At 40.7% G+C, this 17,533-nt stretch overlaps 1 protein-coding gene and 1 long non-coding RNA gene across 11 annotated transcripts in view; one reads left to right on the plus strand and one right to left on the minus strand.

Annotated features, from left to right (window-relative positions):
• The window catches only part of PSEN1 (presenilin 1), a 45,471-nt gene extending 31,624 nt beyond the window's left edge, over positions 1-13,847 (minus strand). For 3 of the 9 annotated variants that reach the window (XM_084847530.1, XM_084847510.1, XM_084847520.1), the window contains exons 1-4: positions 13,569-13,659; positions 7,415-7,545; positions 3,685-3,723; positions 234-490 (exon numbers count right to left, since the gene is read on the minus strand). In XM_084847530.1, the coding sequence (XP_084703656.1) occupies positions 234-490; positions 3,685-3,723; positions 7,415-7,498 (380 nt within the window). In that variant the 5' untranslated portion in view covers positions 7,499-7,545; positions 13,569-13,659. Of the gene's footprint in view, positions 1-233; positions 491-3,684; positions 3,724-6,332; positions 6,434-7,414; positions 7,546-13,568 lie in introns of all 9 variants that reach the window. The other 6 variants (XM_084847492.1, XM_084847540.1, XM_084847483.1 and 3 more) reach the window with 5 other exon arrangements.
• LOC146357421 (uncharacterized) overlaps positions 13,677-17,533 on the plus strand; it is a 36,830-nt gene continuing 32,973 nt past the window's right edge. The window contains exon 1 of one of the 2 annotated variants that reach the window (XR_014789626.1): positions 13,677-14,028. This is a non-coding gene — a long non-coding RNA (uncharacterized LOC146357421). The remainder of the gene's footprint in view (positions 14,029-17,533) is intronic. The other variant, XR_014789627.1, reaches the window with a different exon arrangement.

Below are 17,533 nucleotides of genomic sequence, written 5' to 3' on the forward strand. Positions count from 1 at the left end.
GGGAAAAGTACAAGCAGGGGGAAGATTCGGCACTCCCCGCCTGTCCACTTTGTTTCTGTATGATCCACCTCTGTTTCATATCTGTTTGGCAGTAACCCTTGCTCTAAAACACAAACTGACTATCATAATGCCCAGTTAGATCCTAAAAATCTGGTTTAATGGCAGAACACAACGGAAAGAATGACAGAACGTCAGAGCAACAACAAAAAAGCAAGGGAAAAATTGGTACATACAGCTGTCCATCCTTGCGTGTATAAAAACTGACAGACTTGATGGTTGCAACGACCACCACCATACAAAGTGTGACAGGCGCAAAGAGCATGATCACATGCTTCGCCCCATATTTCAATGTCAACTCCTCCTCATCATCGTCATCTTGTTCCACGACTTGGCGAGTGCTGTGCTGTGGTTGCCCATTAGATGCTGAATCAGGATTATCATTACGTCTCCGATCGCTGCTTTCATGGCGGCGTCTTTCAGTGTTGTCATTCTACAAATATATTAAAAAATCCCATAGCCGTAAGTACCTCCATGAATATATAACATGTATATTCCTCACTGTTAATTATAAAGGGCAGGGCCAGTGAACAGCTTGAGAGCATTTGGTGCTGCAGCATTGCTGAAGCTAAATGGGCCTGAACAGTGCTTAGATAGGAGACAAGCAGGGGCCCCATGTAGAAACAGGATATAGGGATAATAGAATGATGTCATGAAGGGCAAATGAGTGAAATAAAGCCAAGATTCAGCACTAAGAATCTAAAGACAACAGCTACAGTAAGGTAACAAAGGGCAATTGATGACAACAAGCACACTACAAGGGAAAAAAATGAAGTGATATAAAGGATATCTGGGCACTTGTGGATGAAGTGAAAAGAAAGTATATTGTAACCAGTGCTAGGGGCCTCAGTAGTAATTATGCTAATTATGCATGTATTAGTTGTCTGTATTTAATTGATTTGTGTATCATTTCCATGAACATGGTAAATGCCAAATTAAAGTTGATGGACCTAAACAGCTTTGTCTTATTCAAGATTATTGTCTACAATATTCTTATTCAAGATTATTGTCTACAATATTCTTATTCAAGATTATTGTCTACAATATTCTTATTCAAGATTATTATCTACAAATGTGCAAAAAAATGTGTCACCTCTTGGGAGGAAAACTTCTTGATAAATTTTATCTTCTCCTTATCACTTTTTCTATCACATTTTCATTTGAAACATCTTTACAACCAAAAAGTTAGCAAAATGCTGTTTTTCTAAAAAAAAAAAAATTACATCCAGTATTTTAAGAGTGAGCACCCAAGTGCCTTAGGATCTATGTGCTTCTCACTGATCAACAAGAGGGTGTTAAGTAGGGATGTGCAAACCCACCCCCATCTGGGTTCTCTGGCAGCCTTCCCAGCCCCTCCCCCACTTACCTGCCCCCGCTTGAGCCCCTTCTACGCTCAGCGAGCAGCCTGCACTCACCCTGGTGGCCTTGTTGAGCTCTGTGGTCGCCATTTTTGAAAAATAAAATGGTGATCGCAAAAATGTGCATCTTGGCGTGTGCATGAAAATGCACATTTTTGTGAATGCGCATATTTGCATATGCACAAAATGCATTTTTCAAAAATGTGCATTTTCACATATGCGAATATACACATTCGCAAAATGAGCAGTTTCACGCATACACAAAGATGTGCATTTTTGTGATTGCCATTTTATTTTTCAAAAAATGGCGACTACGGAGCTCACCAAGTCCACCAGGGTGAGTGTGGGCTGCTCACTAAGCATGGGCATGGGGTGAGTGGGGCTCAGGGTTGTGGGCAGTGGGGGTTCCGCCGGATTCCCACACAGAATCGGGCATCTGTGCCATCCCCAGTGTTAAGTCAGGGAAGCAAGAAGCCATTTTCCAACTCCCCTGGAGCAAGTGGCCAATACTATCTGAAGGGTAGGCAGTTAGAATTCTCTCATTCCACCACAGCACCCTTTTCCTTGAAAAGAGCTTCATGGCATTAAATTAATGTTTTGAAATAGTAAGACTGGGTCACATGGTCTCCCCTTTTGATTTTGGGGTTGAAAGTAGTGCTTTTGGGTGTGGGGTTCCAAAATATTACCTAAAAAACCCCTAAATTGTGGGAATATTAATCTTTTAAAAATTCTGTTTGCGCTGTTTCTCCCAACTCTGCTGTACCACTATCTCTGCTTTCTTTACATTTTCCCTCTTTTCCCCTTCCTTTCTGTAATGTCTTTTTCATCAGTTAGTCACATCAGTGATTCTCGCCAATCAGGGATTATGTTGTGAACAACATCATGATGCTTATGTAGTTAGATTTGATCATAGCTGATGTCACTAATGGCAACTGAAACACTGCCATCACTCTGAATTTGTACAGGCAAACATTTTCCCCTGTCTCTTTGATATAATCACAATAAAAATATAAGCCGTGAGACTGGGAGCATGTGATGTTGCCAAAAATATTCATGAGAAGTGTTCCCTTTTTGGCTCAACACTATGCAAAAGTACAGCAAAGCTCCTTCTGGTATGAGGAAGGCACCACTGTGGATCTGTGGCAGCAGTAGACAGAGCAGGGAGAAGGGAAGTGGGAGCAAGTAGGTAGTCTTCAAAATTTATTTATAAAATAGGTTAGATTGTCATTTCTTTCCTTGCATTTTCATTAGGTACGCTGTCAGTGTAGCAACCAATTTTGTGAATAAGTACTAAAACCTAGTACCATGCCAACACTTTTAGGCAAGACCCAAAGCAGATGGATCCAAGATAAACCCCAAGTCCTTGAGACCAGTAGCAAAGCAAGTTTGAATATGCTTCCTTTCTTAGTGCCTCCATATCTACGTCTGCTCTTCCACGTGCTACTGTGAGCTGTGCAGTGGCCTTTGCTTTTTTATGGCAAGGGACATGCATCCTGATTGTAAAATGGCTGACATACATAAACAAGGTTCTTCCATAAAGCAAGTGCAGTACAGGGATAGTAATAGCCATGTTTATGGGATTTGGGAGATTGACAGGGGTGGTCTCAAAAAATATGGTGCATCAGTTTATACACAGCATGGACAAAATAATTCAAATTTATAAAGGAAAATACCCAACTAAATTACTATCCCCCAAACAGCAAAATATGTAGGGTAAATAACGAATACAGACCACAGGAATATGAAACACAATAATACCAGTGATTCTAAATGTCCTATCATGGTAAGAAACAGAAGTATCGACATCAGTGAAGTGCATTAGGTTTTCTTATTTATTTAGAGGAGCTTTGAAAATATCTGTTATGGATTCAAAGAAACTTATTAGACCTTAGAAGAAAAAAAGTGAACTACTGTTAAGTACCCCAACACCGTAGATATTCACACGTGAATGGTTAGGACTAAATACAGCTAATTTTACTAAATACAACTAATTTCCATATATGAACAAAACGGTCTTCACACCGATACTTCTGAAGTTTGACATGATTATTTTGTCACAAGTACACAAAGAAGGGAAAAAAAGATGCAAGTAAATATACAACCCAAGAAACTGCCCAGGGCTGCAGTTTAAACTGCCAAATGGAAAGCAAGGCAAAAAAACACTGATACCTGGAATGGCACATCTGAGCAAAGGTGCATTTTACATGACAAAGAATTGTGTCACATTTGTTGTACTTTGTTCCAGTACATACAAAACACAAATCCCTACCTGATTAGCATTAAACAGATCGCAGGTCAGAGATGCCACCTGCAGTGGAAGCAAAGGAACACATTCCTCAGTTTCATCAGCCATTACGGAATTAATGCCTTGAAAGAGGTTTGAACCAAACCCTTGTCCCACTGGGTTTGTGGCAAGAATGAACTGTCTATCTTCAAGGTGAATGAGTAATACCAAAGATAAACAGCAGCCTTAGCAGCTATCAAAAACATAGTTAATATCAAACCCAAAGCAACAGCCCTCAAGGTGTCGTAACAGGCACATGGGGACATGGGGACTTCGTGAGCAATATGTTGCTGCCTTTCACCCATGGAAGTGCAGGAAGTAGTACCAGGAAAAGAGGTGTGATTTGCTGTGTAGGGCTCTGAAAATTCTGCCACTTTATGGACTTTAGTATCTCCACTGAACCTTCAATCCCCTTTGATTACTAAGGTATCTGCGTAGCGTCCGCATGCCCAAGGAGCCAGGGTACACTGACCAAATAGTCATTGTAGTAACTGAACCTCTGTGCAGATCTTTAGGAATGTGCACTACACTGGGAGGGTGCACAACAAAACACCTGCCACATCAAATGTATTTTAAACTGCTCCCAGTCATGGCTGCCACCATGCAGCAAGCTATATGTAGAAGCTCACTGGGGGGAACCTTTGTTGCTATGTACAGTAGCCCTGTATTTAGAAATGCTTTCATTTAACAGGAGATTGAAAAATGAGTTTGTTTCCATAAATGGTTGCCAATTAGCATGTGATAATGGGAGCAACTGAAAAAGAATCCAAGTTATGCTGTATATAGTAAACTTTAATAATTAACGGTTTTACTGACTTTTATGACCTAAGAGATTTGTAGGGATATTTTTAGTAAGTTGAAACAGAAATTTGGTAAACCAATGTTGAGAAACCTTTAGCTTCAGTATTGAGATTTTTTAGAAGCCTGCCTGGCACTAAGGCTTCTTAAAGATGTTCAAGGTACTGAAACAACATACTGAAAAACAATTAGCTTCATGGAATGACAAGCACCTGATGCCAGAAAATTACAGAGCAATAAAATTTCTAGGAGGAAGCTAACCCTGCAGCCTGATCTTTCATACATCTGCCAAGTGTCATCAGCTGGACTAGCCACACAGACTGGGAACCACAGCTATGCATTTATTTAATCAAAAACACTTAACTTTTCAGCTTATGCGGCAAAGACACTACCCTTTAAAACTGTGTCCTCTTTCAATATCATCTATGTTATCTGTATGTCAGTTTTCATGTTTCCCCCTTATTATTCAATTAATGGCATGATATTACTGGAAAGACCCGTTTTCTTTGGATATAGTGGAATACTATCTCACTTTCAGATTTCTCTCTCACTTTCATCATGTATTACTGACTTTCCCTGCATAATGAATCACGGCATTACTGGTAAAGCCAAAGAATGAACTGCCCATGTAGTCACAGATTTAGTATGAACGTTTATTTGGGGATCAGCTCATAGAGGTAAGGTCCAATGTTAAATCATTTGAAGAAAGAACAGATTACAATGAAAATGTGAGATTAAGAGCTACACCTAAAAACCTAGCGCTAAGCATTCAGTTTTCATACACTTACCAGATAATCACCATTAGCCCTGCTGCTAAGGTTTCAGAAAAAGTCTTACTACCTTATGGGATGAATACTGGGACTGACAGTTTCCCTTGCCTTTTTTTGGTGAAGTTGCCAGGCCAGATGCTAGACACTTCCTTGACCAACAAAGATCACTGTGACTTTAGCAACTGGCAACTGAAAACTCCACACTTGTGTTAGTGGAACCATCTTGATATCCACATAAATCCTGCCAGGAGATTTTGATCATTACAGGTCTCTTCACAACCATCCTAAAGACATTTTACTTTGTCAGGTTCCAGAGAAAAGCAACTTCTGCCCCAGACTTGATTGAACAGCCTGGCCTGTAAATTTCAGTGAAGATGCTTATGTGTCTTCAGGTATGAGGTTCTCTCTTGGCTTCCTTGATAGCTGTGGAGGCTTGATATGGGCCCAGGCCTCCTGGGTACTTCCAGAGGGATCTAGAATCCACTATACTGTATTAGCCACTACAAATTAAACAGGAAGAAATAGCCCCTTCCAGACTGAGCTTTCTTAGGCCTTTTCTAGCTATATGTATTTGAATAAATGTGAAAAAGAAGTTTAGTGCAGTGTCTAGATATCCCATGTCCTCAGTGCACATTCTCTTCACTCTTGAGATCCTCTGCATCCTAGCAATAGTTTTAAATGGTAGTCCACTGAGCTCTATAGTGCCTTTAAAAATATGATAGGCCATTTATGATTTCTCTCTCACTTTCATCATGTACTAGGATAGAATCAAACAGCCCAAAGAGACAGAGAACAAAAGGGGAATATAATAGATATTTGATTTTATGGCCAATGAGTTATTAGAGGAAGGCTTACAGAATATGACCACTACTGCTCTATAACTTTCTAAAATTTGACCATGCAGTACAAAAGTTACAGCTGACACAAGAAACTATGTTATAATTGCAACTGGGAGATACAGTATAAAAAGTGAGCTTGAAAACATTTAGTGTAAGATTTAATCTCTCTAATTTTAGCATAATTTACAACTTCTGGAGGCAGGATACACAAGGAATATTCAGATACCTCTTCCCATAGCAGCCCTTTCCAGTTCCAAAATGTCACTCCTGAATGCCAGGAGACTCTCAGGAACAGCATCCTACATAGTGGGATGGCTACATCTGGAACTGAAAACCAAGGAAGTTCCCGTTAAGAGTGAGAGCGTGTGCGTCTGTGAGAGTGTGCCTAAGTGTGCGCATACAGAGGGTTCTCTGGGTCTTAACCAACATTTATTTCCCAGGCTATTAGACTGAAATTCTCCCTATGAACTAAATTATGCAGCATTCCAGTGAATTCTGGGAAGAGCTGGAGACAAAATGATTATTTCACTTGAATATCAGTCAGCTGTTTTTGAGCCTGGATTGTGGCTCCTTATCAGGCCAGCAGGACAGAAACAGAGTGCTGGATTCAGAGGATATTGCATGTGCTAAACTTTATGCAGGTGCCTCAAAACGTCTGCAGTGACAATTTGTTAAAAGTGAGTATCTGTTTGGTTATCAGCAACATCCTTAAACTAGCATTACATTTAATAAGATAACAACCCCTCTAAAGTTTAGAGAGCAAATACAAATTGCTGAATGTCAGGGTACCCCCCCCCCCCAAACCAGCAGTATACAGTCTGGTAACTAAACAATTCAAAGTTAAATAGAATTGACTGGTAACTCCTTTCTAAAGTACCATAATATTATTTGAAAGAGAAAAGGAAAACATTTAGCAAATAATGAAATTGGATTTCTTAAATATGTTTCTGTTATTATTACGTTTATATCCTGCCTTTTCTCCAAGGGGCTCAAGGCAGCTTACTTGGTTCTCCCCTCCTCCATCTCATTCTCACAATCCTGTAAGGTAGTGGAGATCACACAGTGACCTTGATGGCTGAATGGAAATTTGACCCAACATCTCCTCATCTCCTAGTCCAACACTCTAACCTCACTACACCATACTGGCTCTTTGTGGTTGCTTTCTTCATCACATTCAAGACAGCAAGACTTGTTTGACAATTATAAAGGGGCTTTAAACAACTGTTCACTGGCATTCTATATTAGAAGTACCATGAGTAATTCATTCAATTTATATTCTGGCATATAATAAAATAGCTTCTTACGTACAGTATTGGTCAGATGGTTGTCAGGGGAGGTTTCTTTCAGTTGCCCACGCTGGACCTGTGATAAGTGTGCAGCTAGTTCTGCCATTGGGACTTTCTACTCCACAAACTTTCCTTCTTCTTGAGATACTGCAACTGTAAATGTTTTAAAAGAAGAGATGATCTTAAATCCTACATTATCTTATGCTGAATTGAAATTAAGACTCTCCTTGGCCACTGGCTTTCTAGACCAGAGTGAAGAAAAAACAGCTAGACACAGGCATAATGCTGCCTGACCACTTAACTATTGTTAAGTGATCTGGTATATACCATGGATTCATCTGCTGTTCCTTTCTTGCATTGACACACTCTTCCTTCAGTTTTGGAGAAAATTATGGGTTGTGTTATATCAGCACTGATATTAAAGCAAACCATAGTTTGCAAACCTGTTTCTAACCATGGTTGCAAACAATAGTTTGACACTAACTGTGTCAACTTTAACATTGATCAGACACAATGCTAACCATAGCTGGTTCCAAAACTGAATAAGAGAGCCTGCAAAAGGGGAGCATTCAAGTCCATAGAGCACTTCTGATTGTCAAACCATGCTTAGGCAATTGAGCAGTGTTATGCTTGTACTGGACAAATGTGTCATTAAAAAGTGAATGGTGAGAGTGCTCAGGAGGACACAAATGTGTGCCTAGACAAACCTGCCCTCTGCTGGTTCCCCACCCCTGTTATCTGGCACAGCAGAAAGTGTGACAATGATTTAGACTTCCAGTCTGTACATAAGGAAACTTATTTTAGTTATTTATTACATTTCTATACTGCCCATCAGCTGAATCTCTCTGGGCAGTTTACAAGACAAAGCTTAAAACCACAAAATACAGTAACACAGTAAAACATCATATAAAAACTAAGTTTAAAACAGAATAAAAACAAAATAGTAACGAAGATAAAAGCTTCTCAAAAGTGTTAGGATTGTAATTTTAAACTTTGACATTTGAAAGAAACCAAGCTTGACACAGAATATCTGATACATTGTGTAATATAAAATATCCATCTAAAGCACTACCACCATTTACCGCCGTGTGCTAAGTGCTGTACAGGACTTAGAACTATAGAGCCTGCAAATTATATTAGACAGGAATGGTACTGAGGATAAAGGAAACACCAAGAAAGGACAAATAAGGCAGGGACAAGGTAAGTCCAGGGATGGCAGAAGTGCAAGTTGAGACAAGGCTGGTTAAGGAAAGGGCTCTGCTAAAGTACTAGGTTTTGAAGAAAGGAAGAATATGAGAGAAATAGCTTCATGAACTCAGAAGACAGATTGGTGCATATGGAACAGCATGGCAGAAGGTGTAATGCACAACAAATAAATCCCACTTTATTCAGTGGAACTTACTTTCAAGCAGTAACAGCCTGAAAGGTAGAAACAGAGAACTGAAGGGCAGTACTAGGATGAATGGATCCAAGTGTGATATACGAGACAGGATTCAGGAGCTCCAGTTGTCAAATTCTAAAGGAGTTCTAAAATCTATGCAAATGATTTATGTAAAAACAATTAGAACAATATGTACATAATACATAATTCTGAAATGTGGGAAACAGCGTTAAAACCACAAAAGGGGAGAAAACAACTTAAAAGCTTCAGGGATGAACAACACAGACAGAATGGAAGATAAGCCAATCAGTTCAATTTCATACAAAATTACATTATATACAATCTTTTGCAAAACCTGAAGCCAAAAGAATGGTTTCTTAAGTTTTCAAGTAGGCATTACTCAAGCTCTAGAGTACTTAAACCTAGAGCAAATGTAATTATCCAATTAAGAACTTGGTAGCACTCAAAGTAGTTGGAACCAGCCATCTGGGTCTATGATGCTACTGCGACATAAGCTTCCGGGTTTTGCTGCTGGAAGAGTCCATTTGAGATTAGGCATGGGCCCGGAGAAATAGTGAGACAAGGGAAAAGGCCTGGACAATTTTCTTCTTATATGGTTTACTTATTTTACTTATATCCCACCCACTGAAAAGTACTGTTTCATTAAGATACCTGATCACTTTTAAATAGATAATAAAATATTGTTACAGAGCTCACTGGCAGAAAAACTTCCCTATCATAGCCAGATGCTCTGACAAGGCTTTGGTGATGTAATCAACAATGACAGTTCCTACAGTTTCCGGTCTGGTGGCAAGATCAGCAGGCTGGCTGATGTGGCCAATATCCTTCTTTCTCCTGTTTACAAGCCTGGCCAAGCTCCACCCAAAGAATGTCCATAACAAAGAATTGCACAGAACTCAGACAACTGATCATTGTTTTGCACTTCACTAAAAACTCCTGAGGATTTCAATATTTCCTCTGTTTTTGACTTCACTCCATATGACACCAACACAGATGGAATATTCTTAAATCTGTAGTGGGGTATCGCTACACAATCAAAGGAAGAATGAAAATGAATAACTACAGCATTTATTATTATTTTTTGAAGCTGTACCCTTTCTGTTAAGTCAAAGGAAGCAATGTTTGAAAAGTAATAAAGTGTAAGAAAATTATACTAAGAGAACAGAGAGTTCAATATGATTCCATGTACATCCACAGCCACTAGAAGCTATCCTGAACAAAAATGATGAACACCACATTAAAAAGAAGTACCTATGCAAACTTATTTGCCAGTAGCCAGGTCCCATAGGTACTCAGTAGGACCTACTTCACCTTTTAAAGGAATGTAATAATGGGAAAAGATATTTGAACACTGTACATAGGAACAAGTAGCAAACTTATAAAACAGGATGGGACAGGTGAATACCAGCATTGGTATCAATTAAGTGTTCTCACCTCTTCTTTCTGTTTATGTGTTGTTGCAGACTTAACATTCAAAGTCATAGTTTTATAAAACTGTTAGAATAAATAGAGTGCAAATGTGGGGGAATGGGAATATAATAAAGGAAACAGAGAAAAGGTGTAGAATATTTTGAATTCATGTTACAAATGCTTATAAAAATAAAGTATTTATAAAAATAAATGTGGAGAATTCTGATCAGATTAATCCTCTGGAAGTGGAGTCGATGCTCTCTTATGAAGCAGTTATCATTGTGATTTTGGAAACTATGTAAAATCAACCTACAAAATGCCTCTAACCAGGCAAAGATGTATTTATTAATCAATTACTAAGTAATATCTCACATGTAGGTAAAGCAAATTTTAGTAGCTATCACACTGCACCATGAACAAGGCTTAAACCATAAAGCAGGGATGAGGAACTTCTGGCAGGTGTGGGTTCCCCATGTGGCCTGGCAGTTTCCTCACCTCCACCATGGGGAGGGGGGAGCTCTTATTCCCAATCAGCAGATGATCAGAGATAAGTGCTTTTCCCTGCTTAGCACTGAAAAAGGCTCCCTTTCAGCTGCTAATTGGAGTTAAGAGCTTTCCCCTCCATGGCCACAGGAGGAAGCTGCTGAGTGATTCAGTCCAGCTTACTTCTGAATACACATGCATGAGCTTGCCCTGCTTACTTTTGAGTAGACATTTACAGAATACCCAGCCCAACAAGATCTGCCTGGTGCCTACATTTTTGGCACCAGATTTTATGCCTTTGTTTTATAACATATTTATCTATGACTGTGCTGTGTTATTGTGTATATTTTTATTTTAACTGTTTGTATTTTATTCTTTTAATTGTTCATAATCCACCTAGAGATTGGGCAGATTAAAAATATAATAAATAAATACGTCTGGGTAGAAATACAGAGGCTTGGCTTTTGGGATGTTATTTGAAGATAGTAGTACAGTGCATGGTAGGATGAAAGATAGGCTAATGCATATTCTCTTACATAGAGAGGATCTGTTCTTAAGCAGGAACATTTCTATGGATAATTTCTTTCAGCAGAAAGGTGTTTTACAACACAAGGCCACTACAGATGCAACCCAGATGAATGCTTAATCACTGTTAAGCAATCAAGAGCAGACTACACAACTGAATGCTTCCTCCTTCCTGGAACACAAATTTGCCCTGCTGGACCTAATGTAACCATGCTAAACTGCTACAGATAATGAGGTTAATGAAGTTAGGGGTAACAACGTTTCCTGTTTAACACAGGATCTGAAACCAGCTCCAAGTCACAGTTATCCTTTATGTTAGGAGTGACATTAATTAGGGTTAGGACTAACAAGAGTTCCTGCTCTTATGAGGCATTGTTTGATCTGGAGATCACTGTAATAAAATGTCAAGAAAACACTGCTTAGTGGCCAATTTATTCATGGGGACTCTATTATGACAAGACAGATTATGACAAGAGTCTGGCCAACTTTTTCTGAAATTAGATATTAGTAGTGGCCATTAAAGGGATAATTAGAGAACTGAAGCAGCACTTTTTTCTTCAGTTATTTCCTATCCAGTACAAATTAATATCTATAGCCACTCTTAGAAAGAAAGAAAAAGTGGCACCCACAGAACATTGCCTTATAGTGGTATTACTATAGCCTACTATAAAGTTAAAATACTCAGATTTGATTTGTACCCTGCCTTTCTACCAAGAAAAATGGCACTCAAGGTCCCTTACAATCATAAAACAATTGATTAAAACAAATGCATTAAAATACAATTAAAAACACAACAACAACAGAATGAAAACTGCATCCAACCCAACAGACCGGCTTACATGCCAAAGGGCTGCCTGAATAAAAAGGTCTTTGCTTGCTAGCAGAAGGACAGCAGAGAGGGAGCAAACTTAGCCTTCTTCAGGCAAGGAATTCCACAGCTTGGGAGTAGCCACCAAGAACGCCATGTCTCTCATGTCGCCACCAAACATGCCTCTGAAGGCTCTGAGGTCTCAAAAGAAGGGCCTCTCTTGAAGATCTTAAGACCCAGACAGGCTTGTATAGGAGAAGGCCGTCTTTCAGGTAGCCTGGTTTCAGATTCCTTCCTAGTGTTCTTACACTGGCCACAGCCATTTAGCTGAACAAATATTGCATTGAAAAGCCCTTATTGGAAAGATTCACAAAGTACTGTTAACTGACCAGTGCTAAGATATTTATCAGTATCTGCAGTATGATAAAGACCCATAATCTGGATTCAAGCCACAAGTGAATCGAGATTATGGGTCTTTATCACACTACCGGTGTTAATTTGTCACTGCTAGGATGTTTATCAATACTACTTTGAGAATGGTCTCTGTGCTTATGTACACACACGTACACACACTCTATAGCTTTGACATAATTATCTCTGTATTTCTTGCATTTATTCTCCTGGCCTCACAGCTAAGATTTTTTTCTTCCTCTACCCCCGCTGTGTAATATATACCCACCAACTCAGGATAACATTTTATGCATCTGATGAAGTCAACTCTAGTTCACAAAAGCTTATAATAAAATTTTAGGTGCCATGAGACACTTTTGTTGTTCCTTTAGTTTAGAGGCTTCTTCAAGACCTCTAGTGGAAAGCCAAGAAATATTGAATAATACTCTTCAAGAGGGCACTTAAAAGTGGTATTCTGTGCTCTGATCTAAGGCAGAGACTGACTCCTTTTTGTCCACACAGAAGGTAACATTTATTAATGGTACTTTGATACTGACATAAATGTCGTGCCAAAGGAAAAGGCACATCTTTTATTTACATGACAGCAGAATCAGACTTTCAACAGACAAAGCTTTCCCCATAAGTCCATCCCCGTGACGAGGTCGGCTCCAACTAACGAGTTTCCGCATTTTGTAGAACTAAAGACACAGCGCTTCTATTAGGATCAAGGTGGTCGCCCCACTCCAAGTCTCTCAACGCAAATTACCTTCTTTGGGTACATACTCAAGACTTCTTAATTCTGATTTTAACACCCCTTCCCCGCACTGATGGCAAGTATGAGGGAGCGGTTAAAGAGCCCAGCTCTCTTTTTCGGGCATTTTCACTCATGAAGGGGGCACGTTAGAAGATTAAAGAGCGTGGGATCAGAGGGAGGTGGCCATTATTTCAGATTTACAAACACGGAGTACGAGGGCAAGACAAAGGGGCTGTTTTAAGGGAGGGAAGGAAGGGCCAATAAACGGAGCGTTTTACGCCCCTCAGGCTGGAAACACTCGTGCAAGGTAGGAGAACGTAACGAGATGGGGCCACAGAAGAGTCCCGAGTACTACTGCCGCTTCTCCCTCACGCGCTTCGCCCTCTCCCAAGGCCACCTCTTACCTGCCCCCTCGGAGCCGGTCCCACCGGTTTGTTCCCCTCCCTTCCGAATTCGGGGGACAACCGGCGCCCTTCCCCGCGACGCTTCCGGCCCAGGCTCCGCCCCGCCCCAGTCAGCGCCTCGTCCTCGTCCCCGCCCACTCTCTCACACTCTCTCCCCCTCCCCCTCACATTCCCTTCCTCGGCCGGGGGTGAGCCTGGCCTACCCGAACTTCTGCTGGGCAGGCCGCGGCTGGCCATCAAAGAAGCGCGCGGCCGGTCCTCGCCTCGGCTACACGCAACAGCTGCAGCAGCCCGGGGAGGAGGGAAGAGGCCGACGCGCAGGCGCAGCGCGACGAGCTGCTGCGCCAAAGACACCTCAGGCCGGTCAGGTGCTCGTGGCTGATTGCCCCGACCTGCGCTTCGCAGCCGCCGCCGGGTCGAGTTCGGCCGAGAGCGAGCTTTCTTCCTCTAGCACCACCAGGTCTCTTGCTCGTTTTGCTAGGGTAGATTCTGTACATTTTAAAAACGAAGGTTTAAAATATTCATCATCGTCATTCATCATAAGCTTGCCGCCCGATCTGTCGGTGTTTGTCGGGAGTAAGCCCCACTGCGTGCAGCTGGGATTACTCTCGGGTAGGTGCGCACAGAGGATTGCAGCTGCTTTCAGATTCTTTAGCAGAAGAGGCAGCAGCCCCTAATCCCTTGCTTTTATGTCCGTTGCTCGTTAGCCTAGAGAGGATGTGAACGACACTGTTCCTATGAAACAAGATCTGGTTTACCCAGACAAACGGTGGGTCTGTCGCTATGGGAGGTTTCATACGTTACACAATTCGTACAGGAAAGTTGTTTTGATGTGGGAACTAACATAAAGCTGGACAGATTGCAGTTGGTGACGATCCTGCAAGCAAATACGTTCCACTTGGGAGTGTTAGGTAATTCGTAAACAGGCCTTGTTGTCATCCTAATCTGCAAGACCTTTTTGAGTTTGGGAATAAGCGCAGCCCTGAAAACCCTCCTCTTCAGTTTATGATTTGCAAGGATTCAAAAATTATTTGTGCAATAGAAATTAGCGTTTGCCTTGGACCTAGCTTATGCCATTACAGCTATATACTCGGTAAGGGTGCAACCCTATGCATATTTAGATAGAAAAAGGGCCTACAATTCCCAGCATTCATGCTGGCTGGGGAATGCTGAAAGTTGTAGGACTTCTTTCTGTCTAAACATGCATAGGATTGCACCCTAGGTGAATTTGAGCAAGTCACTGTATCAGCTATACAGAACCACATGTGTAAACCTGGAACCATATCCTTTGTTCAAAATGTAACAGCAAGCTGAGAGTATGGAGCAACAGTTTTGAACTGAATTGGCTGTATATAATGTGTGGGGACAACTCAAGAGTGCTAGTATTAACCCTCAAAAGTCCTGTTCAAGTTATCTCAGGGAGTGCCCCTCATATGCCAATATCCTTGTGTTAGCAGCCTCCTCAGAACCACTTTTTATATCCAAAGTCAGTTTGCTAAGAAATAAGAGCCAGCTCTTTTTAGGGATGGCACCTCCTTATGAAACTCTCCATCCACAGACACTATCAGGGCAGATATTTTTACTTTGAGAAACTGGTTAAACTGTTTGTTTCAGCAGGCAGTTGGTAGTTAAGACTGAAAAGTGAATATTAATGTTTTGGTTGCTATCCACTTGTGTTTGTGCTGTTTGGAATGCTAATTGTTTAACTTTGATGGGATTTATAGAAGTATTGTAGACCATGCCAAGAACTCCAAGGAGCTATGCTGCTGGCTGTAATATCTCACCCCTGCAAATACTGTTTGATTTCCATTCTGAGTACTGAAATGTGCTTTTTGAATGGAGCCCATTGTTTACATTTTTTATGTTGTAACTTTTAACCCTGCCAGTGTTTTCCATTTATGATATAGCTATGATTTAGGTTTTAGAACAAGGGCCAGCCAAGTCAGGACTTGCATGATTATAAATCTACTCTGACTGAGCCTTCATGCAGCAGTTGGCTGTTTATTGAATCAGGAGCTGTATGATCTGAATTATTTTTCTTCTGAATGAGAGAGCCCTTTAAATACATGAACTGTTATTGCTTCACCATTTGGCTCATGTCAATGAGGGTTGCCTGATCTTATGCCAGGCCATAGGTCTATCTAGCCATATGTGGTCATTGAAACCTGAAGAGCTACTGCCATTCAGACAGGGAATCAATACCAAGGATTGAAACTGGGACCCTTTGCATGCAATGGCTATGGCCATTTATCTTTTAATGAAGGGATTTTGTATTTTTCAGCAGAAGCAGACCATATTATTCAGTGTTCATTGTTGTTTGATTAGACTACAGGCTTTCACCTCTCAGTGTGTAACAGTTGGTCACGCATAGCACAGCTAAATTCATTTGTATGGCATAATAATGTAATAGAATTACATAATTATGTAATTACATAATAATGTAATAGAAGATAATATAAGCCGCCTTGGGTTCCTTGCAAGAGGAATAAAGGCGGGATATAAATGCAATAATAAATAAATAAATAAATAAATAAATATTATAACTTAAAGTCTGTGGCCTAGAAATAGTATGATTCTTACATTTGAGATGTCGCTTCTGTTCTACCACCACTGCTACATTTTTCACATGTGCCAAAATTCTGTCAATTAGTGTGATAAGAGCAGATATCAAGATTACTCACTTCTGTCCTAGTATCTCTCACAGCTCGACTATATCCAGAAAAAATCACATGAAAACTTAGAAATACAAATAGTTTTTCCTAAATATTTTGTTATTTATATACCTTCCTCCCAAGGTTGCCCAGGTAGTTTTGTGATGGTAACTCTGTGCTTCAGTTATAATATTATAAAAAATTATGTAGCTGAATCAATCTTACAAAACAGTGGGATGTATCTAAATGTGACTGTCTGCCCAGGGAAAAGATTCCCCGTACCTTTGTGCCTTGTCAAAATCTGAAGGGATGGGGGAACCTCTCAAGCAGATTTTGGAGATGCAAGGGGAAGAGAAAGTGCCACTGAGTGAGCAGAAATGCACTTTTGCAATGTTGGATTTCACTGTGGAACTGTAACATTAAAATTCCATGGGTTGGATCTCTAAGCTGTACTCAAGTCCCATTGAAGCCAATGCAAAAAGCCAGACATCGATAATATAGCACCATCTATAGCATGTCTACTCAGAAGTAAGTACGAGTTTTTAGGGACTTTCTGTTGTGTTTTTAAAATTAGGCTGCAATTGTAGAATCATAGAATAGTAGGGTTGGAAGGGGTCTATAAGACCATGTAGTCCAACCCCCTGCTCAATGCAGGAATCCAAGTCAGAGCATCCCGGACAGGTGGCTGTCCAGCCTCGTCTTGAAGGCCTCCAGTGTGGGAGAGCCCACCACCTCCCGAGGTAATTGGTTCCATTGTCATATTGCTCTATCAGTCAGGAAGTTTTTCCTGATGTTCAGCCGGAATCTGGCTTCCTGTCACTTGAGCCCGTTATTCCGTGTCCTGCACTCTGGGATGATGGAGAAGAGATCCTGGCCTTCCTCTCTGTGACAGCCTTTCAAGTACTTGAAGAGTGCTACCATATCTACCCTCAGCCCCCTCTTCTCAAGGCTAAACATGCCCAGCTCTTTCAGCCTCTCCTAATAGGGCTTTGTTTCCAGTCCCATGATCATCTTTGTTGCCCTCCTCTGAACCCTCTCCAGTTTGTCTGCATCCTTCAAATGTGGTGCCCAAAACTGGACACAGTTCTCCAGATGAGGCCTAACTAGTGCTGAGTAGAGGGGAACTAGTACTTCCCGGGATTTGGAAGCTATACTTCTATTAATGCAGCCCAAAATAGCATTTGCTTTTTTTGCAGCCACATCACATTGTTGGCTCATATTCAGCTTGTGGTCTACAACAATTCCAAGATCCTTCTCACTTGTAGTATTGTTGAGCCAGGTATCCCCCATCTTGTAACTTTGCATTTGGTTTCT

This window comes from Heloderma suspectum, chromosome 1, assembly GCF_057233095.1.
Source record: "Heloderma suspectum isolate Gila_16-S chromosome 1, 16-S_ref, whole genome shotgun sequence".
Classification (NCBI taxonomy): Eukaryota; Metazoa; Chordata; class Lepidosauria; order Squamata; family Helodermatidae; genus Heloderma; species Heloderma suspectum.